Raw genomic sequence first — 27,958 nt, 5'->3', positions numbered from 1 at the left:
AAAAGGCTGTTAAAACAGCATATAGGATCACTGGCTTCATAATAGAGCCAGAGTACAAAAGCAAGGACGTTGTGCTGAACCTTTACAAATCTCTGGCTAAGCCCCAGCTGGAGTATTGCGTCCAATTCTCAGCACCACACTTTAAGAAGGATGTCAAGGCCTTAGAGGGTGCAGAGGAGATTTACTAGAATAGTACCAGGGATGCAGAACTTCAGTTACGTGGAGAGACTAGGGAAGTTAGGATTGTTCTCCTTACAGCAGAGAAGGTTAAGGGATGATTTCCTAGGTGCTCAAAATCCATGATGAGTTTTGAAAATAGTAAATAAGTAGAAACTGTTTCCAATGACAGAAGGGTCAGTAACCAGAGGACACAGATTTAAGGTAATTGGTAAAGGAACTTTTTAAAAACGCAGCGAGTTATGATCTGGAATGCATTGACTGAAAAGGTGGAGGAAACATATTCAATAATAACTTCTCAAATGAGAATTGGATAAACACTTAAAAGGGGGAAAATTTGGAGGCCTATGGGAAAAGGACTAATTGGATAGCTCTTTCAAAGAGCCGGCACTTCTGTGCTGTATAGTTCTATCATTCTAGACAGATTCTTAAATACCTGATTATTTGATCGTAATGCTTTTATTTTCAATGTGACTTGATAAATTACAGTAGTGCAACAATCCTATACTACATAACAGAAAATGATAGGAACACATAGCAGGTCCTCCAGCATATAAAAACAGAAAAGATGGGTTAACATTTTAGGTAGAGACCCTTCGATCATTCTTCATACTGAAACGTTAACTGTATTTTCAACGTTTTCTGTTTCAGTATTTACAGATTTTTTTGCAGTTTTCTTTTATCACCATTTATATTTCATAATCAGCTTTCAACCAAAAGGCCCCTCTCTGTAGTTTGGATTATTTACTGACAGATAAAATTTTCAGTTTTTAATGACCAAGACAGAATGTACTGCAACAGTCATAGGAAAATAGCACAAGCATTTCCATGGTAATAGAATATTAACACTGCTCCAAGCATCCACCATGTGTTCGGACATAAATGATTAACTGCTCACACTAGTTTCCGAGGCTCGAGTCAATTATTCAAAAAGGGACACGAAAATAAATCTCCTTGTACACAAGTTGTACAACACTGTAGGAGAGTTAACCATAAATCAGTGTGAAACATTCAGGCTGAAGCTGGAAGCTCTGAAAATGTTTCTTCAATGCAAATGTTCGGATGTCTCAGATTGAAGGAAAAACTCAATGGCTATAGTAACCTCACCAAGGCAGAATATAAACTCATCAATGATAGCTTCCAAATGGAAAGAGCCACCTTCAGATTAGTTTAAAAATCTTGCCAAATCCAGTTCTCACCTGTTCAAAAGCCAACACCTTGAATGCACAGTATTTTATATCAGGAGTAGAGTTTGGGGTGGTTGGTTAAGGTATTAGATATCAAAAAGGGAGAGGAACAGTGCTGAGGGGGATGGGGCAAGTCCACCTAAGATTTCAAATCTGCAGCCAAGTAAGTTCCCAGCGTCCTTGTCCAGACTCTCTTCTCAATGCGATCTGTAAATTTTAATCTACCCACTTATGCTGCCATTCCCATCTTTTTTGGATGACAATGAATGGTGTCTTTTAAGGTCTAGTGGTGAAACATTTTAGCTCCCCAGGGTGACTTATCTTTTGCTAAATCCAGAGCTATCCTACTTTCAATATTGGAAGAAAAGTTAAAATATACCCAACTATTTTTTACTCCTTTAAAATTACCTTGGAAACTAGATAAGCTATGAAGCATACATATGACATTACTCCCCTGTAACATACACTGTTAGTGCACTTTTTGGATCATTCAAATGTCTTTTGAATTGGAAATGGCAGCCATGTAGGCCTACAGAATAATGACAACTTCAAAAGCAATTCATTAGTCAAAGTACTTCGGAATGTGATGCATGCAAGTTCTTTCTCTGAATCAATTGGCTGCTGGCCACTTACATCTTCACACACAGTTGTTTTGGCCAGAGTGTGGAAAATGAACATAGTAGAGGAATGGATTGGACTGGAATTCCCTGCCAGAATTTACACCCGCTTCTGCGCAAATCTTGTCAACGCCCAAATTTCCGGAACAGATCATTTTTCTATCTTCACTTGAGGGAAAATCCACACCGCAAGTCAAAAAGTGTGAAAAAAGACTAGCAGGACATATTGGTAGGGTGGGGACAGTTACCCAGGTAAGAGTTCTCTGCATGAATGCAGGTAGCATAAGAAATAAAGTGAATCAGAAGCACAAATTCAGCTTAAAAAGGAGTATGATGTAGTAGGCATTACAGAAAACTGGCTGCAACCGGAGCATGATGGGAACTAAATATTCCAGGCTATAGGATCTTTAGAAAGGACATGGAAATTAGGAAAGGAAGGAGAGCAGCAATACTGGCAAAAGACACAATGACCACATTAGAAAGACGACATTTCAGGAAGGGTGATCGGGCAGTGGAAACATCATATGTAGAGTTAAAGAACAGCAAATCATCTAAGACTCTAACAGGAGTTGTCTATAGACCATCTGATAGTAGTGATGCAGTGGAGGTGGATGTATAAATACAGAGATTAGGGAAGCATGCAACAAAAACTTTGGGATGTGCTACACTTAAATTTCTGGGCGTAAATTCTACGCCAACACATTATTCATGTAATTCCAGGAAACTTGTACTAGTTGATCGTTTTGGTAGGTGGTAGAGGCTGCGGGTTCGGGAGGTGCTGTTGAAGAAGCCTAGTTGAGTTGCTGCAGTGCATGTTATAGATGGTACACATTGCAGCCATGGTGCACCGGTGGTGTAGGGGTGATTATTTAAGGTGGTGGATGGGGTGCCAATCAAGCAGGCTGCTTTGTCCTGGATGGTGTCGAGCTTCTTGAGTGTTGTTGGAGCTGCACTCATCCAGGCAAGTGGAGAGTAATCCATCACACTCCTGACTTGTGCCTTGTAGATGGTGGAAAAGCTTTTGGGAGTTAGGAGGTGAGTCACTCAGCACAGAATACCCAACCTCTGACCTGCTGTCGTAGCCACAGTATTTATGCAGCTAGCCCAGTTAAGTTTCTGGTCAATGGTGACCCCCCCAGGCGAGAGAGAGTAGGGATAATGGGTTGGTACTCACATTGGCAGGGTGTGACTAGTGGAGTCCCGCAGGGATCTATTTTGGGGCCTCAATTATTCACAATATTTATTAACGACTTAGATGAAGGCATAGAAAGTCTCATATCTAAGTTTGCCGATGACACAAAGATTGGTGGCATTGTAAGCAATGTAGATGGAAACATAAAATTACAAAGTGATATTGATAGATTAGGTGAATGGGCAAAACTGTGGCAAATGGAATTCAATGTAGGCAAATGTGAGGACATCCACTTTGGATCAAAAAGAACAGGGTACTTTCTAAATGGTAAAAAGTTAAAAACAGTGGATGTCCAAAGGGACTTAAGGGCACAGGTACATAGATCATTGAAGTGTCATGAACAGGTGCAGAAAATAATCAAGGCGGCTGATGGAATGCTGGCCTTTATATCGAGTACAAGGGGGCAGAAGTTGTGCTGCAGCTATACAAAACCCTGGTTAGACCGCACCTGGAGTACTGTGAGCAGTTCTGGGCACCGCACCTTCGGAAGGACATTGGCCTTGGAGGGAGTGCAGCGTAGGTTTACTGGAATGATACCCGGACTTCAAGGGTTAAGTTACGAGGGGAGATTGTACAAATTGGGGTTGTATTCTCTACAGTTTCGAAGGTTAAGGGGTGATCTGATCGAAGTTTATAAGATATTAAGGGGAACAGATAGGGTGGATAGAAAGAAACTATTTCCGCTGGTTGGGGATTCTGAGTAGAGGGCAGAGTCTAAAAATTAGAGCCAGACCTTTCAGGAGCAAGATTAGAAAACATTTCTAAACACAAAGGGTGGTAGAAGTTTGGAACTCTCTTCCGCAAACGGCAATTGACACTAGCTCAATTGCTAAATTTAAATGTGAGATAGATAGCTTTTTGGCAACCAAAGGTATTAAGGGATATGGGCCAAAGGCAGGTATATGGAGTTAGATCACAGATCAGCCGTGATCTTATCAAACGGCGGAGCAGGCACGAGGGGCTGAATGGCCTACTCCTGTTTCTATGTTCCTATGATGGTGGGGGATTATAGCGATGGCAATGCCATTGAATAGCAAGGGGAGGTGGTTAGGCTCTTTCTTGTTTAGGGTCATTGCCTGGCACTTGTCTGGCACAAATGTTACCTGCCACTTATTAGTCCAAGCCCGAATGTTGTCTAGGTCTTGTTGCATGTGGGCACTGACTGCTTCATTATCTGAGGGGTTGCGAATGGATCTGAAGACTGTGCAACCATCAGCAAACATCCCCATTTCTGACCTCAGGATGAAGGGAAGGTCATTGATGAAGCAGCTGAAGATAGTTGGGCCTGTGACATTGCCCTGAGGAACTCCTGCAGCAATGCCCTGGGGCTGAGATGATTGGCCTCCAACAACCACTACCATCTTCCTTTGTGCTAGGTATGACTCCAGCCACTGGAGGATTATCCCCCCGATTCCCATTCACTTCAAATTTTACTAGGGCTCCATGATGCCACACTCTGTCAAATGCTGCCTTGATGTCAAGGGCAGTCACTCTCACCTCATCTCGAATTCAGCTCTATTTTGCATATTTGGACCAAGGTCTGTAATGAGGTTTGGAGCAGACGGAACCCAAACTGAGTATTGGTGAACAGGTTATTGGTGAGTTAAGTGCCGCTTGATAGCACTGTCGACGACACCTTCCATCACTTTGCTGATGATTGAGAGTGGACTGATGGGGCGGTAATTGGCCGGATTGTTTTTAAGCTTTACAGTTTTTAAGGTATGGAAGCACTCCATATGGAATATTTTAAAATAAAATATTCAGCAATATTGTTGATGTGTATATATTTTAGTAGCTGTCTGGTTTCCAATAATATGCATAAAATATATATGTTTCAAGTAATTTTACAATTCAAGCAAGATCAGCAGGAAATTGAATAAAACATGAAAGATATATATTTTCCCAAATTTAACTATGAAAAGGTGCCAGCTTCTTTGATTTATATACAGCATAATACTGGGTATGTTGTTTCATTACATGCAGTGCAGGTTTTAAATAAAGAAATTAGCACTTCATAGCAGTTCTAGGACTGTAATAGGCTATGCAGAAAGTACTAATACAACTCTTTCATCTGGCTTTACCTTTGACGCAACATGAAAAAAACATTTCGCAGATTAAAGCACCAGTTCCAGCTAACCTTGCCCTGCAGCTTGAATAAGCTCCTCAGACTTTTAACAACTTAAATATTATGAGTTTGCTCATTTTTCCTTTTTAATTGGCTGTTACTTTTCAATCAGCTAATGAAATGAAGTTTAAAGAAAATATGAACCCTTTCATAGTTGAAGAGCTGGATCATTAAATAAGGTGACTAGAAAAACTCATTGCTCTTGTATAGGACATCTCACCAGTTGGATAAATGAACTACAATTATAAATACTTCTTAAAAAAAAAATCATATTAAGGCCCAAAAAATAAGTTTGTTCCAGTGTACCCCTGCCAGTTTCAGCGAGAGTCTGCCAACAACCAGAATCTAGGCCGGGATTCAGATGACACCGAGACCCAGCCTTGCATTGAAGTATCTCGATGACCTTGTGGGGGTGAAGCCACTGCCCACCCCAAAACAAGGCCATCGTTGTCTGGGACAGGAACTCTGTTCTGGGGCCACAAAAGGACCTGGCACATGGTCAGCGGGGGAGTGATCAGGCTAAGCATATCTTCCAGACAACTGGAGTCTAAAATCCATCTAGGGGTCCCAAACTGACATTCCAGCCTGGGCCCCTGAAGAAAGATGGAATTTTTAATCAAAATTTTAAAGCAGTCCCCTTTGTCAGGAGGTTACTCGGACCAGGTCTCTCTTTCCTCAGCTGACTCCATGAAATTTAGTGCAATCAGCAGCAGAGATCTTGGGCAGGTGAATCTTGGCACTCCTGCCAGGATATGCCATTCCTACTCTTCTCCTCTCCACCCTCCCCATCCCCATGAATTTTCAGAGCCTAAATGTCTTCATGGATTCATTGTCATTGAGGATAAAATCAGACTAAGTTTAAGTTTGCATCCATAATTCTTCACTTGCTTAATTTATGATCTCAACTAATTCATAAGATTTTAGGTGAAGGCCAAAACGCCCAGTGTTGCCGTCTATTGCCTGGTTACAGAGTGGCTGAGTCTAGGAACAGGATATCTGCTCGACCAGTCAGGTACCTATTTACGTAATTCCCAAAAAAGTCACAACAATGCTATTTACTTTTAATTGGGGGAGGAGAGTGTGAGAAGAGGAAAAAAAGATTTATAATAAATAAAATGAATCTCAATTACTTAAAAGACACAAAAAAAAAAAATCAGGATTTTTAACAAGCATTAGGTTAGATTAGGCAGAAAAAAACAATAAAGTTTAGAAATTAAAATGAGAATGAGGGAAGACGCAACAGGTTGTGCAGAATTAAAACTATTTTAATTGTTTATTTCAATAACTTGGTTACTATAACACTAAAGTTTTTTAATGATAATTTATTTCAGTGTTATAGCATGGGAGCTAAAAAAAACTTAAAATCATGCCAGTCCAGGAAGGCTGGAACCGCTCCAGACCTGCCTGTTGCTTAGAACTTCAACTATTCTAAATTATACGGATTGGAGATATACTAGGTCAGTCACATGTATAATAGAACTCTGCAATTATATAAAATCCCACAGCAATTCTGTAATGAGAAAGGATTATTACCCTTACTGCACCATAGGCAAATGGAATGCAGATGACAGAAAACTTGGAAGGGTAGTAAACAGTGAGGAGGATAGTGATAGACTTCAAGTGGAGATAGACAGGCTGGTGGAATGGGCAGACACGTGGCAGATGAAATTTAAATGCAGAAAGATGCAAAGTGATATGTTTCGGTAGAAAGAACGAGGAGAGGAAATATAAACTAGAGGGCATAGGAAGGGGTACAGGAACAGAGATCTGGAGGTATATGTACACAAATCATTGAAGGTGGCAGGACAGGTTGAGAAAGCAGGATCCTTGACTTGATAAATAGAGGCATGGAGTACAAAAGTATGGAAGTCATGATAAACCTTTATAAAACACTGGTTCAGCCACATCTGGAGTATTGTGTCCAGTTCTGGGCACCACACTTCAGGAAAGATGTGAAGGCCTTAGAGGGTGCAGAAAAGATATGCTAGAATGTTTCCAGGGATGAGGGACTTTGGTTACGTGGATAGACTGGAGAAGCTGGGGTTGAACTGCTTGGAACAGAGACGGTTGCGAGGAGATTTGATAGAGGTATTCAAAATCATGAAGGATCTAGATAGAAAGAAACTGCTCCCGTTAGCGGAAGGGTCAAGAACCAGAGGACATAGATTTAAGGTGATTGGCAAAAGAACCAAAAAGGTGATATGAGGAAAAACTTTTTTTTTTTAAAAACACAGCGAGTGGTTAGGATCTGGAATGCACTGCCCAAGGGGGTGTTGGAGGCAGAATCAATCATGGCCTTCAAAAGGGAACTGGATAAGTACTTGAAAGGAAAAAATTTGCAGGGATACGGGGAAAGGGCAGGGGAGTGGGACTAGCTGGATTGCTCTTACATAGAGCTGGTGTGGATTCGATAGCCAAATGGCCGCCCTTCCTTGCTGTAACCTTTCCATGATCCTAATTTCAATGATTCTAATTTCAATAAAGAAATGTAAACGTAATGATATATTGTTTTATATTAATGCCCCCAGAAAATATGTTCCACTTTTGGAAGTTCTTTTTTTAAGCTTGTGTTCCTGGACTCCTCGCAAGCGTTATCGGGGTCCTGGCCCACCAGCCACTTGTGGTGTCTTAGCACGATCCTGGTTATGGCAATTTGCAGGTCTCCTCGCACTCCTGAGCTCCAGATGCTATGAGTCAGCCTGCTTCTGCCCACCTGTTTCAACAGTCTGGCACCGCGACAGTTTCCTCCAGCTGCTAGTCCAACTCAACAATGATCCTTGCTTCCCACCGCCCCCCACAAGTCTCTTACCAGTTGGAGAAAAAAAAAACACAATTGGAACATCTACCTCATGAGCATAGTTTACAATTTCTCCTCCTTTCACTGGGCAATCTTTGAAAAATTCACCCCCCACATTTTTAAACTTCGGAACACCCCTCAACCAGCAACCCCCTCCACTGGACACCATTTTCCTATGGGGAGGGAGGGGGAAAGGGAGAAAAGAGAATGAGGGAAGAAGGGAGGAGCACATTGTTTTAAAATTGCCTTTTGTCTCAGTGCCCTTTTAAAAAAGGGTGTGAATACACAGCTTTAAAAAAAACATTTAAAATGTAACATTTTTTGTTAATCTCAAATTTTACCTGTGGAGAAACGGTCAAACATTCCAAAACGTGACAACACTCAAACATTATTTTTTTTTACTTACACCAGCACAGGTCTGATGGCATTGTTCATGTTGCCATAGGCCGCACGACCCAGCAGTTCCCGAAAACAACTCTCTGCTAGAGCAGCTGGGTTCTCCTCTTTATCAGCACTTCTTGGTATTGAGGTGGGGTTGTTCTTACTGAAGAAAGGAAAGCAGCATATCAAGAACATGCATTAAGAAACTACTTTTGCATTATAGTACATAAGACTGGCTTTCCCAGTCCAATACGTGAAACTCTAGTCTTTCAAACTGAGTTCTCTCAGCACACAGACAGACAGGCATTAGCAAGTGTAATTTCATAACCACAGAAGTCAATGCTTTAACCCTGTAATTTTTTTGCCCATAAAGTTGACTATCAAATTGCCCACCTTGTTCTCCCTCCCAATAGTTTGCCTACAGCAAATTGGAACTGCTCCATCACCTCACCGGTACCCATCCTTTGTCTGATTTCTCATATGTGCTTAGCAAAGCCACAAGGGCTCCCGACTCCACCCTATTCTTAAACTTGAACGGAGGAGAAGAAAGAGGGATCTTCCTCCATTGTAAAATACACCAAAACCTATTCCAGCCTTAATTGTCTGTCCCACTGCTGCTTACTGAGTGTTAGATATCTTCTACAAGAGAAACTATCGGATCAACTAGTTACTTCTCCATCTCCTTTCTGTCTATTTCTCCTCATTTTATTAGAGAGTTTGTTAGTCTTTACCAGATGCTAAAATAGCTCACAAAACTCAGCCATTCAGGTAGCCTCCATCACCCCTAACATCCTATCCACTCTGCCAGCATTCCCATCATCCAAGAGAAAAAGTAAGCCATTCACAACCTCTGGACATCCAAAAGCACTTCATGGCCAATGAAGTACTTTGAAATATAGTCACTGTTGTAATGTAGGTAAAACGCAGCAGTCAATTTGCCAACAGCAAGGTCCCACAAACAACAATGAGATAAATGATTAATTAAACTGTTTTAGTGGTGTTGGTTGAGGGATCAATGTTAGCCAGTGCTCTGGGAAAACTCCTCTGCTCTTCTTTGAATAGTGCAATGGGATATTCCACCCGAGAGGGCAGACAACACCTCGGCTTAACATCTCATCGGAAAGACAGCATCTCCAGCAGTGCAGCCGGCGTCAGCCGAGATTATGTGCTCAAGCCCTGGAGCGGGGTTTGAACCTATAACTTTCTGACTCAGAGGCAAGAGAGCTACCATTATGCCAAGGCAAATCAGAAAATTAATTTAATTTAAAAAGATTTACTCAAGTAGACCCACAAAACTAAAAGTTATATGCAGCATCCAGATAGGTCTACTGGACAAATATTTGGAAATACTGCTCTACTCAACTTTTGTAGATGAGGAGAAATTGTCCATTACGTGGCACCTGTATAGTTGACTTCTGGTTACATCACTCTCTTATTCCAGGAATGGAGCTAACATCAGGGGCTAAAAGGGAGAAGATTTTAATTTTGAAACAAGGCTCTTCTGGGGGGGGGGTTTACGAGGAAATAGAGGGAAAAAGTAAATGACAAGTTCATTTGTAGAGGTTGACCCTAGATGAATTTGACATCGATTTTTTTTTCCAGCAGAATGAGGGATGGTTGCAACAATGCAATGTCACACACCAATTGGAATTTGTTAACGATAGATAGATAGTTGATAGTTAGATAGATAGTTAGATAGTTAGATAGGTAGATAGATAGATATGCACACACGTTCATGGGACAAGGCCAGCATTTATTGCCCATCCCTAATTGCCCTTGAGAAGTATATTGACTAGTGTCTTTAGGCTCTTCAGGGTCGAGAAGATGTATCAAGTGGTTTGCCATATGATTGATTACCTACAGTCTAAGTGCTGAGGGCAAAAAGTTGCAATTTTGTCAAGAGTCCACAGAGGAACTTAAATATACAAAATGTGGCCTCATTTTGTTTATACGCAGCAAAATCCTCAGACTGAAAAATTCCAAAGTACAGTGAGCAGTATTTACAAACTTTTCCCTATAGTAATCTTAAGTGTTACATAACAGGACCACAGTCATTACTACTCCATTTACTTTACACAATTTCTTTAAAACAGTAAATGGACTAGAGGCAATCCTGTAGAGAAAACAAAGCAAAGCTCGTGCCATGGGTCGGGATGTTACTCAACATCTCACATCTGACTGCTGGCAAATAATTGGTTGCCATGCAGGGCAGATATTTGATGTTGGATCTGGCTGCAGGTGGGCTGACCTCTCATCCCACCAGTAGAAGCCAGCAATTCACCGGTCTGTATTGGTCTACACCAAACATCATGCAGTGTGCCAGTATGAATGGGATTTTACATTAACTGGCCTTGTGCAATAATTGTACATGCAATTATTCATAGCTGCCGATACAATCCTATAGTATAAAATGGCGACAGCAGCCAACTATGTTACAGAACCTCTTCAATGGAAATTGTTTCATAATGCAAATTGGCATTAAAGCCAAAATATGATAATTAAACATAATTACTAGCTTATTAGTATAAAATTCCCAACAATTCACGACTTAGTTAGATCAAACTTGTGATTATAGCATCGGTTGAAAAAAATTCCATTTAACATTGTAAGCCACCAAAGTAGAGGCTTTTCCAGAAATCAGCAATACTTCCACAGCTCACCGATGCTCAGTTTGGGTTCCGCCAGGATCACTCGGCTCCAGACCTCATTACAGCCTTGGTCCAAACATGGACAAAAGAGTTGAATTCCAGAGGTGAGAGTGACTGCCCTTGATATCAAGGCAGCATTTGACCGAGTGTGGCACCAAGGAGCCCTAGTAAAACTGAAGTCAATGGGAATCGGGGAAATCTCTCCAGTGGCTGGAGTCATACCTCGCACAAAGGAAGATGGTAGTGGTTGTTGGAGGCCAATCATCTCAGCCCCAGGACATTGCTGCAGGAGTTCCTCAGGGCACTGTCCGAGGCCCAACCATCTTCAGCTGCTTCATCAATGACCTTCCCTCCATCATAAGGTCAGAAATGGGGATGTTTGCTGATGACTGCACAGTGTTCAGTTCCATTCGCAACCCCTCAAATAATGAAGCAGTCCGAGCCCGCATGCAGCAAGACCTGGACAACATCCAGGCTTGGGCTCATAAGTGGCAAGTAGATAAGTGCCAGGCAATGACCATCTCCAACAAGAGAGAGCCTAACCACCTCCCCATGACATTCAATGGCATTACCATCGCCGAATCCCCCACCATCAACATCCTGGGGGTCACCATTGACCAGAAACTTAACTGGACCAGCCATATAAATACTGTGGCTACGAGAGCAGGTCAGAGGCTGGGTATTCTGCAGCGAGTGACTCACCTCCTGACTCCCCAAAGCCTTTCCACCATCTACAAGGCACAAGTCAGGAGTGTGATGAAATACTCTCCACTTGCTTGGATGAGTGCAGCTCCAACAACACTCAAGAAGCTCGACACCATCCAAGATAAAGCAGCCCGCTTGATTGGCACCCCATCCACCACCCGAAACATTCACTCCCTTCACCACCGGCGCACTGTGGCTGCAGTGTGTACCATCCACAGGATGCACTGCAGCAACTCGCCAAGGCTTCTTCGACAGCACCTCCCAAACCCGCGACCTCTACCACCGAGAAGGACAAGAGCAGCAGCCACATGGGAACAACACCACCTGCACGTTCCCCTCCAAGTCACACACCATCCCGACTTGGAAATATATCGCCGTTCCTTCATTGTCGCTGGGTCAAAATCCTGGAACTCCCTTCCTAACAGCACTGTGGGAGAACCGTCACCACACGGACTGCAGCGGTTCAAGGCGGCGGCTCACCACCACCTTCTCGAGGGCAATTAGGGATGAGCAATAAATGCTGGCCTCGCCAGCAACGCCCACATCCCGTGAACGAATAAAAAAAACAACCAACGGCTGTAACTAAATTCTCTGGAAGTCAGCTTTTTTAAAACTATGGCATCAGAACTTCCAGGGTTGCTGCAGTAAATTCAAGTATAGATACAGCGATGAGGTTTACCTCGTGCATGGGATTCTGATCTCAGTTCTGAAGGGCTATAGCCCCAAACACTGACTTGTTGTGCACCTACAGCACCTTTGGCTTTAAATTCAGACTTCCTGCATATGCAGCGTTATGGCTTTTTGTTAAGATTCTCATGGACACGCAGGATCAGAAAATAAAAGAATTTCCTAAGCCAACAAGAATTTTCCTCCAACCAAATCCTTATGACATATCTGCCCAATTAGTGAAATAGAATCATAGAAGTTACAACATGGAAACAGGCCCTTCGGCCCAACATGTCCATGTCGCCCAGTTTATACCACTAAGCTAGTCCCAATTTCCTGCACTTGGCCCATATATCCCTCTATACCCATCTTACCCATGTAACTGTCCAAATGCTTTTTAAAAGACAACATTGTACCCGCCTCTACTACTGCCTCTGGCAGCTCGTTCCAGACACTCACCACCCTTTGAGTGAATAAATTGCCCCTCTGGACCCTTTTGTATCTCTCCCCTCTCACCTTAAATCTATGCCCCCTCGTTATAGACTCCCCTACCTTTGGGAAAAGATTTTGACTATCGACCTTATCTATGCCCCTCATTATTTTATAGACTTCTATAAGATCACCCCTTAACCTCCTACTCTCCAGGGAAAAGTCCCAGTCTGTCTAACCTCTCCCTATAAGTCAAACCATCAAGTCCCGGTAGCATCCTAGTAAATCTTTTCTGCACTCTTTCTAGTTTAATAATATCCTTTCTATAATAGGGTGACCAGAACTGTACACAATACTCCAAGTGTGGCCTCACCAATGCCCTGTACAACTTCAACAAGACATCCCAACTCCTGCATTCAATGGTCTAACCAATGAAACTAAGCATGCCGAATGCCTTCTTCACCACCCTATCCACCTGTGACTCCACTTTCAAGGAGCTATGAACCTGTACTCCTAGATCTCTTTGTTCTATAACTCTCCCCAACGCCCTACCATTAACGGAGTAGGTCCTGGCCCGATTCGATCTACCAAAATGCATCACCTCACATTTATCTAAATTAAACTCCATCTGCCATTCATCGGCCCACTGGACCAATTTATCAAGATCCCGTTGCAATCCTAGATAACCTTCTTCACTGTCCACAATGCCACCAATCTTGGTGTCATCTGCAAACTTACTAAATTCTCATCCAAATCATTAATATAAATAACAAATAACAGCGGACCCAGCACCGATCCCTGAGGCACACCGCTGGACACAGGCATCCAGTTTGAAAAACAACCCTGCACAACCACACTCTGTCTTCTGTCGTCAAGCCAATTTTGTATCCAATTGGCTACCTCACCTTGGATTCCATGAGATTTAACCTTATGTAACAACCTACCATGCGGTACCTTGTCAAAGGCTTTGCTGAAGTCCATGTAGACCACGTCTACTGCACAGCCCTCATCTATCTTCTTGGTTAGCCCTTCAAAAAACTCAATCAAATTCGTGAGACATGATTTTCCTCTCACAAAACCATGCTGACTGTTCCTAATTAGTCCCTGCCTCTCCAAATGCCTGTAGATCCTGTCCCTCAGAATACCCTCTAACAACTTACCCACTACAGATGTCAGGCTCACAGGTCTGTAGTTCCCAGGCTTTTCCCTGCCGCCCTTCTTAAACAAAGGCACAACATTTGCTACCCTCCAATCTTCAGGCACCTCACCTGTAGCGGTGGGTGATTCAAATATCTCTGCTAGGGGACCCGCAATTTCCTCCCTAACCTCCCATAACGTCCTGGGATACATTTCATCAGGTCCTGGAGATTCATCTACCTTGATGCGCGTTAAGACTTCCAGCACCTCCCTCTCTGTAATATGTACACTCCTCAAGACATCACTATTTATTTCTCCAAGTTCCCTAACATCCATGCCTTTCTCAACCGTAAATACCAATGTGAAATATTCATTCAGGATCTCACCCATCTCTTGTGGTTCTGCACATAGATGACCTTGTTGATCCTTAAGAGGCCCTACTCTCTCCCTAGTTACTCTTTTGCCCTTTATGTATTTGTAGAAGCTCTTTGGATTCTCCTTTGCCTTATCTGCCAAAGCAATCTCATGTCCCCTTTTTGCCCTCCTGATTTCTCTCTTAATAGTGGGAAAGATGTGCAGATACTTCCCCAGGAAGGGATTAGGAAAAATGCACAGACACCTCATCAAGTTGTCAATTTCATGATTTTTTGGGAACAAAGAGCTCGATTTTCTGTCCAGTGACTAATGGGTGGAATTTAACTCCATCCCTAACCCACACTTCAGTCCTCAGTGGGCAAGTACATTATTTATATGTCACTGTAACAGCAGCAGATTGTTTAAAGGAAAAGCTAACAAGATTTTGCATGTTAATATAGGGAATTCCTGTCTAATTTCAGGGAAGTAGCCTACTAAGCAGGCATTTATGATGCTGCTACATCACTCAAATACAAGTGGGATTGTGAAAATGTATTCATAAATATCCATGTTCAGTTTTTTTTTTAAAAGACGGCAATTGTCTGTGCTAAGTATGGTAGCAATAGCTTGTGAAAGTCACAGGACAAGCATCTTCTCTTAGAAAGGCAACACCCTCTGCATTTGAGAAATGATCAAAAAAAAATCAATCCAAATATGTTCCAAGGTCAAGTTATTGCTAAATATACAAGTCAGAACTGTGATTATTTATAATACTGCAATGTTTACAATACTGTGCTCAATGCACAACATGCCCAATTAATTCAACTACAGATTAATTCCCAGGTTTCTAATCGTTATCAGGCTCCATTTCTAGAAAGCAATTCGTAGAATCAAATTACCTGGCCTGGACAATTTCAGCAATTTTGATTCTGTTTCGCAGTATTGCTACTATCCTCACTAATTGGGAAAGCAACAGCCAGGATCATCACTATAAAAAAAGGGCAATTTCAAAAATAGCATTCTCTAGTAGTGAAGCAAACTTTATATTTTAAAAAAATCAATTAGATTAGTCAAAAATCATAAAATGAGTAAGACCTTTTAAGACTTAGCTGTGTAAGCAAACTTGAAAATGATAGCAGCATCACAGTGAAAAGTAATTTACAATGAACTGTCAACTATAGTCTGTTATAGAAGGTAATTTGCTTTGATTTGGTATACGTTTTAACTTTATTGAATTTTCTTTAAAAGTATCCCTTTTGGCATGCACTTTTCCCCTATAAGCTTATAATGCAAATGCCCTTATTCTCAATTTCAACAAGGAAATTTGCAAGCAGTGCCTACAATTACTGCCATGGTCAATTTTATTCACTAAGAACTACTTGGACTGAAACACTATCTTTTAACGTTTCATACAAGCTCTGCCAGCTAATTTTGAAACTGAATTTTCAGCTTTGAATAATCAAATTGAAGCATCTTTGTTGGAAAATCTAAATATTACTGTGAAATGATGCCAAGTAACAGCTGACTAGCAAGTAGCATAAGCAAATGCCAGTCAATATGCCAACTGTTCAGTGAATAAACTAAAATTTAAGAACAGTGTTGTGAATGTTGACATAATTGGCATTACACTGGCAAGAAAATCCAACAACCAGATAAAACAGGATATCAAGTACTCACTTATCAACTAATCAAGTCTGTACATAATTGCACAACAACCTAGAGTCAGATATTTTAAACAAGCTGTTTTATTGTCCAATGGCTTTGTCACTCTGTACTAGCTTAATGAATTAGAGTTTCAATCAGTTAAGTTCAGTAAATCCCCAAACTCCTAAATTCAAACACAAATAAAAACGTGACAAAAACAGGTTAACCCCTACTGGTGTTTTTAAAAAGTACTTAATAAGGCTAATCCTACTTCAGCAATCACATTTTGATAACAGATCAAAAGACACAAAAGGCATCATTAAAGCACTATTCTGATTAGTAATCTGGGGCTGCATTCCAACAGGATAGGATGTTAAGTTGCAGTAACACTGAAGTAAGGAGAGCAGTGGACAGAGAGCAGAGTTAATTTGCAGAAATAGTGGTAATTGAGCTGAAAAATGAAATTTAACATTGAAAATTGGGCAGAAAAAATGTGGTTTAGGTGAAGAAATACAATGAAGGGAACTGTATTAGGAGGCAGTTAAATACTTGAGAACACATTGAGGAGGTAAATCCAAGTTTTATTTCATAGTATCATAGTATGATGCAGCACAGAATGCAGCCATTCGGCCCATTGTGCCTGCTCTTTGGTAGAGCTATCCAATTAGTCCTACTCCCCTGTTCTTTCCCCATAGCCCTGTAAATGTTTTCCCTTCAAATATTTATCCAATTCCCTTTTGAAAGTTATTGAATCTGCTTCCACCGCCTTTTCAGGCAGTGCATTCCAGATCATACCCCATTGCATGAAAAAATGTTTCCTCATGTCGCCTCTGGTTCTTTTGCCAATCACCTTAAATCTGTGTTCTGTGGTTACTGACCCTTCTGCCAGTGGAAACAGTTTCTCCTTATTTACTCTGTCAAAACTGGTCATGATTCCAAATACCTCTATCAAATCTCTCCCTAACCTTCTCTGCTTTAAAGGAGAACAACCCCAGCTTCTCCACATAACTGAAGTCCCTCATCCCTGGTACCATTCCAGTAAATCTCTTCTGCACCCTCTCCAAGGCCTTGACATCCTTCCTAAAGTGTGGTGCCCAGAATTAAACACAATACTGCAGCTGAGGCCTAACCAGTGTCTTATAAAGGTTTAGCATAAACTTCATGTTTTTGTATTCTATGCCTCTATTAATAAAGCCCAGGATCCCATATGCTTTTATTTTTTTAAAAAAACAGCTCTCAACTTGTTCTGCCACCTTCAAAATGTGTGTCCATCCCCAGGTCTGTGTTCCTGCATCCCCTTTAAAATTGTACCATTTAGTTTATATTGCCTCTTCTCATTCTTCCAACCAAAATGGATCAACCTGAGGAATACCACTGAATATTTCCCTCTAGTCTGAAAAACAACCATTCACCACTACTCTGCTTTCTGTCCCTTAGCCAATTTTGTATCCAAGCTGCTACTATCCCTTTAACCCCACAGGCTTTAATTTTGATAACAAATCTCTTATGTGGTACTTTATCAAATGCCTATATACATCAACCACACTACGTTCATCAACCCTCTTCATTATTTCAAAGAAATCAAGTTAGTCAAACACTATTTTCCTTTAACAAATCCATGCTTACTTTCATTTATCAGTCCATACTTTTCCAAGTGCCAATTAATTTTGTCCCAGATTACTTTCTATATTTAAAAAATACTTGGATGTGCACCTGACGAGCCATGACCTGCAGGGCTATGGACCAAATGCGGGAAAATGGGATTAGGTTGGGTGGCTTGTTACTCAGCCGGCGCGGACACGACAGGCTGAATGGTCTCCTTCTGTGCCGTAAATTTTCCATGATTCTATGATGCAAAGTTTTCCCACCCCCGACATTAGGCTGACTGGCCTGTAATTGACAGGTTTATTCCTCTCCCCTTTTTATGAACGCTTGTGTAACGTTTGCAATCCCCAGTCCTCCGGCAACGCCCCCATATCTAAGGAGGATTGGAAGATTGTGGCCAGAGCTGCCACAATTTCTACCTTTACTTCCCTCAGTAACCTAGGAGCATCCCATCTGGACTGGGTGACTTTTCTACCAACCGCCAACCTCAAGTACTTCCTCTATCTATTTTTAATCCTATTCAATATCACTACTACCTCCTCCTTTACTGCTACATTGACAGCATCCTCTTCTCTAGTGAAGTTGGATGGGAAGTATGCATTTAGTACCTCAGCCATGCCCTCTGCCTCCACAAGAAGATCTCCTTTTTTGTCCCTAATCAGCCCCACCCTTCCTTTGACTACCCTTTTACTATTTATATATTGAGAAAAGACTTTTGCATTCTCTTTTATGTTAGCCACTAATCTATTCTCATACTTTCTCTTTGCCCCTTTTATTCCCCTTTTTAGATCTCCTCTGTACTTTCTGTATTCAGCTTGGTTCTCTACTGTATTATGAACCTTACATTCATCATAAGCCTCCTTTTTCTATTTCATTTTAATTTCTATATCTTTAGTCACCCAGGGAGCTCTAGCTTTGGATGCCATTCCTTTCCCCCTTGTGGAAATGTGTCTACTCAGTACCCAAACTATCTCTTCCTTGAAGGCCTCCCATTATTCAATTAATGTTTTGCCAGCCAATTTTTGATTCCAATCCACCTGGGCAAGATCCCATTTTAAACTCACTGAAATTAGCCTTCCTCCAGTTAAGTAGTTTCACATTTGACTGTTCCTTGTCCTTTTCCATAACTATTCTAAACCTAATGATATCATCATTAGGTTGAAACATACTCCACTTGCCCCACTTCATTCCAGAGTACTAAATCCAGCACTGCTTCCTTCCTTGTTGGGCTGGAAACATATTGATAAGAAAGTGCTCTTGTACATATTTCAAGAATTCCAGCACTTTACACTGTTACTATCCCAATCTATATTGGGATAATTGAAATCCCCCATTATCACTATGCTATAGTTCTTGCATCTTTCTGTAATTTGCCCGTAGATTTGTTGCTCTATTTCCTTCCCACTATTCGGTGGCCTATAATATATACCCAATAGTGTAATAACTCCTCTGTTGTTCCTCAATTCTAATCAAATAGATTCTTTTTAACCAAATTGTAATTGTAAACAAACAGATCCACGGCTTCCTCCCTCCCTCCTTTCTTTCCATCTCACTCATACCTTGTAGCCAGGCATATTAAGTACCCAATTCTCCCCTTTCTTTGATCCAGGTCTCTGTTATTGCCACTATATCATAGTCCCATGTGGCGACCTGTGCCTGCGGCTCACCAACCTTATTTACCACGCAAAGTGCATTTACGCACATGCACTCCAAACTCATCTTAGACTGCTTCACATCTGCCCCCTGTCTGATCGCCCCTATTTCTGAACTTTACTCTAGTGCTATTTGTCTCTCCCAGGCCTCTCCATCTTGTTTCTCCTCTGTAAATGTTTCATCTTGGTGCCCATTTACTCAGTAAACTGCTATAGAATTGGGTATTCTAGAGTGAGAAAAGCCAGTTTTACAGGCCAGGCACTAAAAACTTTACTATAAAGGTGGCAGGGTCTGATGGTCACTGCCCCTCCCTCCAGAAGTACTTGTTGCACCAGGTATGGGAGATTGCATCGTAAGTAGGCTACATTAGTCAGCAGCCAAATAGTCCTGGCAGTGCTCGCAACTCTCAATTCTAATGGGCTCCAAGATCTCCAGAATTTCAGCAGGGAGCTGAAATAGTCCTTTCCAAGGACTAGCTTTATGTTGTAGGTGTTCCATCATACTCAATCCACCAATACAAAAGGTGAAATACCTAGGTTAAACATGCCATCATTCAATTTATTCAGTAAATTTTATTCGCTTTTGATTTGTAAATTGTGCCCAGAATGTCTAATGGTGCACATAATTCAGTACAACAGGAAAAAAGACCCACAATGATAGTAGTGAGGAAGTGCAGAGGTCTAGGTTGTTCAAAGTGTTATGGGCCAGTTTCTTTGGCAAGCAAGAGAAGTTCTACTGTGTTGAGCTGTTCTGTGACCACCAGAACAGAATGGTCAATGCCTAGCGCTGTGACAGTTCTCAAAATGAATTTATTTTGTGCCAGTCTGTCAACTTTATTTGAAGGGAAAAGTAGAGTAGATGGGACCACAGTTATAGCCTTCATCCCTGGCTAATAACATCCTTGAGGCAGCCTTGGATAGGAGGCTTCCTGAAAGGGCAACTCAGAATCTTCGATAAATATATCCTACATTAGTGCCAGGTGCAATGGTTTTCCAGGTCGCTTTAGTATTTCAGGAGCTATTTCCTCATTTTCACTGCCTCCCTCCTGTGGTTGTCTTCTGGACTTTGCTCCTCTTCCTCCATGGCTAGGCCTCCTTGCAGAGCAAAGTTATGGAGTGCTGCATACAACAATGATATTGGAAAACCCTGGGCGGGCTCTAGTGTAATGCTCCCCTCCCTCGATCAGTTACAACCTTGGTGGTTGCATGAACCTTGTTGTATTGGTGTTAGATTCAGTTCTTTTAAGATGTCAGTACGTCTGTTCTCTTGCCACACCCTCAATGAATACCTGCTATGGTGCCTTGATGGCTACATGTGTGCACCCTTGCACACGAGGGAAGTCAGCCACTGTAGCAAATCCCAGAGCCCTTTCATTTTGACTGCTGGCATCCATTAGGTAGGATATGTAGTTGTTGGCCCTGGCAAAGAGGGCACTGGTGATCTTTTTGATGCACTTAAGCACAGCAAACAGATGAGGGAAATGTCCCCTGTAGCACCCTGGAAAGATACTGAGGCAAAGTAGTTAAGGACTGTGGTTACTTTCATGGTCACAAGCAGAGCATGGCCACCTGGCCCAGGAGGCAATGGTTCCTGCCTGGAGAAGCATAGCCTCCTCGTGCAGTGATCCTCAAACAGATCCAGGAAAGTCACTGCATCTATAAACCTGGGCTGGGTAAAGTCTTCCTTGAACAGCCCCTTCAACTGTTGTCTTCCAAGAGACCCAACTGCTGCTCCTTGTGACAGGGCTGCCTGCTGTCACCGTTGCTCTTCCTTCTCCTCCTCTTCATACAACCAGATTAAAGTAGCAAAAATGGCACCTATCATAAACTGTGTGCGTGAGGGTATGCAAGTAGAATAAATTCGGAAAAAGAAATCTCAGAGGCAAACTCTCCTGTGCTAATCCAAAAAACACTGAATGCTTGCAGGTGACTGCCCCCTTAAATACTGCTTCCAATGGCCCTTAGAAACCAATCCCTCTAAGCTTTAGTCAGCAGGTTCAGCATCGAGCGGAGCTTCTGTTCTGATGCATTAAATCGCACCAGGGTCCCAGTGATATCATAGGATCCTGATTTGCATGTATTCAAGATGCATTAGCTTTCTTCCAACGAGCGCCAAAAAAAATTGTGTGTTAATAAGCAGGCGGGAATCGAGCAAACTGGACGGTAAGTCTCCCAATGCAATTTTAACTTTGCTATCGTCCCATTCCCGCCAGGTATGGGCAAACATAATTCCCCCTTAAATCTCACAGGATCTAGTCCATGGTTATGAATTAAAGTAAATATTGGTATGTTTTGTTGTATGATATTTACACTTGGCAGAAAGATGGAGAATCAAGCCCAGAAGTCAGCATGGGCAACCATCACAAATAATTTTAAGGTGACTTTTATACAGGTCAGATTATACATTGAATTTCTTCCTAAATGGGATTTTTCTTTAGTATTGCACAATAATGCACCATAAAACCCAACCCTGCACATATCAGCACTTTGAGGTCAGGGGGTGGGAAAACATAATTATACAAACAAAAAGTAACCTTGCACTTCCAGTTCAAAAGATATATATGCTGCGTAACTTATAAATTCTTCATGTTCTGTTCAAAACATGAAAGCTGCATTTAGTGAGATGCATACATCACACACACATCAGAAGACAGTGGGATTTAAGATCTAGGAGGATACACCAACTACAGACCCCTCAACTTAAAACGTCCTCATTTAAAACAGGCAGACGCTTATATAGGCCAAAAAGTGCCGACCATTACCTATTTGCATTAATGTCAATTTTAAAGTTGCCGGTTATAGCGTCTTAAGTGCTCCGTTTATTTCATAAGAAATAGGAGCAGGAGACGGACATTCAGCCCCTCGAGCCTGCTCCACCATTCAATCAGATCATGGCTGAGCTTCAACCTCAACTCCACTTTCCTGCCCGATCCCCATATCCCTTGATTCCCCTAGAGACCAAAAATCTATCAATCTCAGCCTTGAATATGCTCAACAACTCAGCATCCACAGCCCTCTGGGGTAGAGAATTCCAAAGATTCACAACCCTCTGCATGAAGAAATTCCTCCTCATCTCAGTCTTAAATGGTCGACCTCTTATCCTGCGACTATGCCCCCTAGTTCTAGACTCTCCAGCCAGGGGAAACAACCTCTCAGCATCTACCCTGTCAAGCCCCCTCAATCTTACATGTTTCAATGAAATCACCTCATTTTTCTAAACCCCAGAGATTATAGACCCATTCTACTCAATCGCCTCTCATCCCAGGAATTAATCTAGTGAACCTTTGTTGCACTACCGCTAAGGCAAGTATATCCTTCCTTAGATAAGGAGACGAAAACTGTACGCAGTACTCCAGGTGAGGTCTCACCAAAGCCCTGTACAATTGTAGTAAGACTTCCTTACTCTTGTACTCCAACCCCCTTGCAATAAAGGCCAAAACGCTATTTGCTTTTCCTAATTGCCTGCTGTACCTGCATGCTAACTTTGTGTGTTTCTTGTACAAGGACACCCAAGTCTCTCTGGACACCAACATTTAATAGTTTCTCACCATTTTAAAAAATATTCTGTTTTTCTATTCTTCGTACCAAACTTCACATTTCCCCACATTATACTCCATCTGCCACCTTCTTGCCCACTCACTTAGCCTGTCTATCTCCCTTTGCAGACTCTGTCCTCCTCACAGGGTAACAGTCTGTAATTTCAGACATTTAACAGGGCTGAATCCTATAAGGCTTGTTTAAATTGAATCCTGCATCACAGCAAGCAAGTAACAAAGCTTGAAAGGCAACAATCTACATACCAACTCTGCCCTCTCTGGCAGTCTTTAAAGCTAGAAAACTGCAAATTCTACTCAAGTATTAACGCTACCACATTATACCGGCCATCGCGCAGTGCAGGCAAATCACTTTGCATGAACGCACCCGCTATAAGCGGTGAGGACTGTAACTAAAAGATTTAGCTTTTAAACCATTTTCACAGCACTCTGCCCTGGTTCACCCCATTCCTACCCTTCTTCTCCACCTCTTGCCACAGTCTAACCTGTCAGGATCCTCTGTCTTTTGCATGTTGAAGAGAAGTGAAGGAACAATCTTATCCATATGCTGAGGTTCCCAGATTATCGTCTGCAACTCATCATTGACAGTTTTCCGTACAACTCCTTGAATACCCCTGATGCCTGCAATCCTGATCCTGCCAAGAACAAAACAAAAAAGTTACTCCTTTCAGTACTGACCATCCATTTCATATTTCTCAATACATACCAGTGTATATATAGTTTATTAATTCATCAAAATGTATTTTGGAATTTACATGTTTAGAATGCTAATTAAAAAGTAGAAACAAAGAACTTTTGAATTTACAAAAGAGCTATCCCCTTAGTCCCATTTTCCTGCACTTACCCCTATATCTTTTTAAACTTTTCTCAAATATTTATCCACTTCCTTTTAAAAGATATTATGGATTCTCCTACCACCATTGTTCCTGATAGGATGTTCCATTTTCCAACAACCTTCTGCATAAAAAAAGTTTTTCCCAACTTCTCCCATGGTGATGAACTTAAATTTATGCCCTCTAGTTACTGATTAGTGGAAACAATTTTATTCCTATTTACCTCATCAAAATCCTTCATAAATTTTAATCACCTCGATAAAATCATAACTAAAGCCTTTCACCTCTGGTGTTTTTCTAGTAAATCTCTTCTGTATTCTCTCCCACAACTGAGATATCCTTCCTACAGAAGAACACCCAAAACTGGATATAACATTCTAACAGCAACCTAACCAATGACTTGTATAAGTTTACCATTACCTCTTTTGTACTCTGTGCCCCTATTTATAAAACCAAAGATACCACACTTTTTTTGGAAATCAACGTGGCATTTTAAAAATAAATTTTGAAGCATAGGTTGACCAATACGGCAGGACATTAAAATATATTTAATCAATAATCAACTGTATAATTTGATGTCTGGGTGGATTGACATTTCCCTTGGCTATATGGGAGATTGATGATACTTGATTTGGACCACAACATGGTGGACAAAAAAAAAATCCTCTCAGTAACTAAGGAGACTTGATAGTTTATCTTCACTGGATGGTGCCAAAGTCAATTGGCTCAGCCATTCTAATAGAATTGTACATAAATGATGAGAAACAAGGACATACAGATAATGTCAGCATATTAATAAGCCTGGTAGCAATCCTACTTTTCTAAAATGACAAGTATTAGTATCTTGGAACCCTTTATGTATGGAACCACACAGGGGAAATCATATTCTAAGCATTAGCTGTTTACTAGAAACAGAATTAGAGAGCTACAGAAAATTGACAATAAGAATTTAGACAAATACAGAGTATTTTGTACATGGCAGACCTCTGAACATTCTTCTGCACGTTATAAATTAGCATCAAAATAACCTATGGATAGCAACGTACCACTGCATTTCTCAACATTGATATCAGGTACCAGGTACTTTCTCATTAATTTCCCCCCCCCCGCCCCCCGTAAAAACACTAGCATTTCTGCCCATATAAAATACACATTTTGTAATTGCTGTGCAACATTAAGTCACTGAACTTTAATGCACGGAGCAATGAACGCAGGGAAACAAAACTTTAATATTTAACTTAGCACATAGCACAGGAACAGAAATAGACCATTTTCAGCCCCTTGAGCATGTTCTATCATTCAATTAAATTATGCCTGATCTGTATCTCAACTCCATTTTCCTGCCTTTGTTCACTATCCCTCGATATCCTTACCTAACAAAAAATTTATCGGTCTCAATCCGAGAATGCACAACAAATGATATGCAAGATGCATCATTTGGGGATAGATATCTGTGCCCAGAATTTGGGTGGTCCCACTCTGCTGATAGAAGTGTGGCTGAATGGGCACCAGTGACCTCTGCTCCTTATCCTGTTGGAGCATCTAGGGCAAAGGGGCCATTATCTCATTAAACAAGATAGGAATGGGGGTGGGAAAAGCAGCATTGAATGAGCTTCCACAAATACTGACACACAAGCAGGTCGGCACCTTCATAGGAGCACAGATCTGATCAAGGAACAGTACTGCTTTTTTTTTGTTCATGGGATGTGGGCGTTGCTGGCGAGGCCAGCATTTATTGCCTATTCCTAATTGCCCTTGAGAAGGTGGTGGTGAGCCGCCTTCTTGAACTGCTGCAGTGCGGTGAAGGTTCTCCGGGGTCTTCCAGCCAGAATTCTGGCCTGGAAACTGGTGGACAAATATCTGCTGCTGAGCCAAACTGTATCATCTGTCAGTGCTAAGGAATACTAGATGAATCACTAACCTTTGTGTGAAAAAGTGCTTCCTGATTTCAATCCTAAATGGCCCAGCTCTAATTTTAAGACATTTGTGTACAATCGATAACTTCCTCACTAGACTAAATGGTTTTGAGTAACAACAAAATTTAGAATCCAGAATGGGAAAAATGTGGGTATTCAAAGGGTGACAAATGTTTGGAACAATCTACCAAGTAAGGTAATGGAAGCAAAACTACTAGGCTATTCAGAATACAATTAGCCATAATGAGAGTTAATATAGCAGAGACATAACCTTCAATGGGCTGAGTATCTTTTTATGTTCTAATTTTCTGGTTAAATATTCAATAAATGACTTTTCAGTCACCATAACTAGGTTATAATTAAGTCAAACAAATGCAATGTAGAATGCTAAATACTAGAAATCTGATCAGTTTATAGGTTTTTACATTTATCTTTGAACAACTATGTAATAGGGTGGTTTTGACAGTCATCAAATACCAAGTCCAAACAAGGATTTTAATACATTTTTGTCTTTCTAAATTAAAAAAAATCATGTATGCATTGCAGAAGTACAGAAGCTGTAAATCAGGAGGTTATAATGTGGATTGAGTCTACTTTTGCATGTGACTGACCATCAACTTGCAAATTAAACACCTACAGAACAGACTTTACATATATTAAAATGTAATGTGAGCTGTATTAAAATAGAAACATTATGCCACTCAAACACAGCTTACGTCTTCAGAATACTTTTCTGCATTAGTTAACACATTTTTCCAGGGATTAAATTAGCATCCTTCCTTGTCACAGAAATTTCAAATTTTAAAAAGGTTTTTATTTTTAAAACTGAGAACGGTAGCTTGATGTCAGCTATGTGAAGGCATTATGTGAAAACCTGTCTACATGAATCTGATCAAGATTCATTTGCATGAGGAAGCCATCTGCACTGTCAAAGACTAGAGAAAGTCTATTTGGATATTTTATAGAACTCTGCAAACTAACCAGCAAAACAATGAGATGCAATAAACAATATAATATCTGAAAGTGATTCAAGAGAAAACATTTTAAAACAGTATTTTTCACATCACAATGGAATGCTCAACAGAATGACTAAAATTAGGACTAGCCTCATGTACTCACTTAGTTCTGGTTTCCAGATCATCAATGTAAGAATGGCACATTGCACTGAATCGAGACACAAAGAAGTCATAGCGCCTGTGATATGAAGCAGTGTCTTCCTCGATGTTTGCAAACTTGACGAACTAGGGTAGATGGTATACAAAATATTTACTAGGATAGGCACATGCATGGGTTGCGAGGATACAATTTTCAGTTGAAGTATTCTAGGGCGCTGTTGATTGACCAGAGAATCTGGATCATTGATGAGACCAGGAAGAGTAGGACTGTCACTTAGGGTTGGGATTCTTACGATTCAGCTCCAGATAACCTCGCAAGCTAATGCTCTAAGGGGTAGGCTGCTCCTAGCTGGACAAGTAATGGGAATCATTAATGCCCTGTGCTGGTAATAGGCACGGTCCTAGCTGATTAAACTTCAGCTTTACCCATGCACATAGTTGGGTACCCCCAAAATATGGCTCTTTCCAATCTGTGCCTAAGTTCTCTAGGCATCGGGCGTGTACCTACAGATGAGAATGCACACCCTATAGCAGGCAGACATCTGGTGAATTTAAAAAAATGCAGCACTTGAATGATGAAATGAAATGAAGGATCCAACTTTCGCGAACACCCTGTAAATATGAATACTTAAAACTACTTTTTAATAACATACTATCTAGTGCTTAGACCTATTGTTTATTCCTTTAAATCTATTGTATTTCCTAAGAAAAATGGAAGTTATGAGAATTTCTGATTTCAATCAAAATGAGCATTATTGTAAGCAAATTTCCAGTCACAACTGTGAAAGAATGGAACAGAAGTAATTCAATATCATCTATTATAGAATTATTTATTTTCACTTGACATTTATCAGTTGCAATTTCAAAATTCCACTTGCCTGGTTGAGTGCAGCTCCAACAATACTCAAGAAGCTCGACACCATCCAGGACAAAGCAGCCCGCTTGATTGGCACCCCATCCACCACCCTAAACATTCACTCCCTTCACCACTGGCGCACAGTGGCTGCAGTGTGTACCATCCACAGGATGCATTGCAGCAACTCGCCAAGGCTTCTTCGACAGCACCTCCCAAACCCACGACCTCTACCACCTAGAAGGACAAGGGCAGCAGCCACATGGGAACACCACCACCTGCATGTTCCCCTCCAAGTCGCACACCATCCCGACTTGGAAATATATTGCCGTTCCTTCATCGTCGCTGGGTCAAAATCCTGGAACTCCCTT

At 41.2% G+C, this 27,958-nt stretch overlaps 1 protein-coding gene across 8 annotated transcripts in view; it reads right to left on the bottom strand.

The window, feature by feature from the left end:
- Window positions 1-27,958, bottom strand: part of efr3a (EFR3 homolog A (S. cerevisiae)) — a 222,738-nt gene that overhangs the window by 98,772 nt on the left and 96,008 nt on the right. For all 8 annotated transcript variants that reach the window (XM_067979759.1, XM_067979758.1, XM_067979757.1 and 5 more), the window contains 3 exons: window positions 26,739-26,860; window positions 23,356-23,505; window positions 8,502-8,639 (listed from right to left, as the gene is read on the bottom strand). In XM_067979759.1, the coding sequence (XP_067835860.1) occupies window positions 8,502-8,639; window positions 23,356-23,505; window positions 26,739-26,860 (410 nt within the window). The remainder of the gene's footprint in view (window positions 1-8,501; window positions 8,640-23,355; window positions 23,506-26,738; window positions 26,861-27,958) is intronic.

This window comes from Heptranchias perlo, chromosome 3 (assembly GCF_035084215.1).
Source record: "Heptranchias perlo isolate sHepPer1 chromosome 3, sHepPer1.hap1, whole genome shotgun sequence".
Taxonomy (NCBI): Eukaryota; Metazoa; Chordata; class Chondrichthyes; order Hexanchiformes; family Hexanchidae; genus Heptranchias; species Heptranchias perlo.
This window is presented reverse-complemented; position numbering and strand designations above follow the sequence as displayed.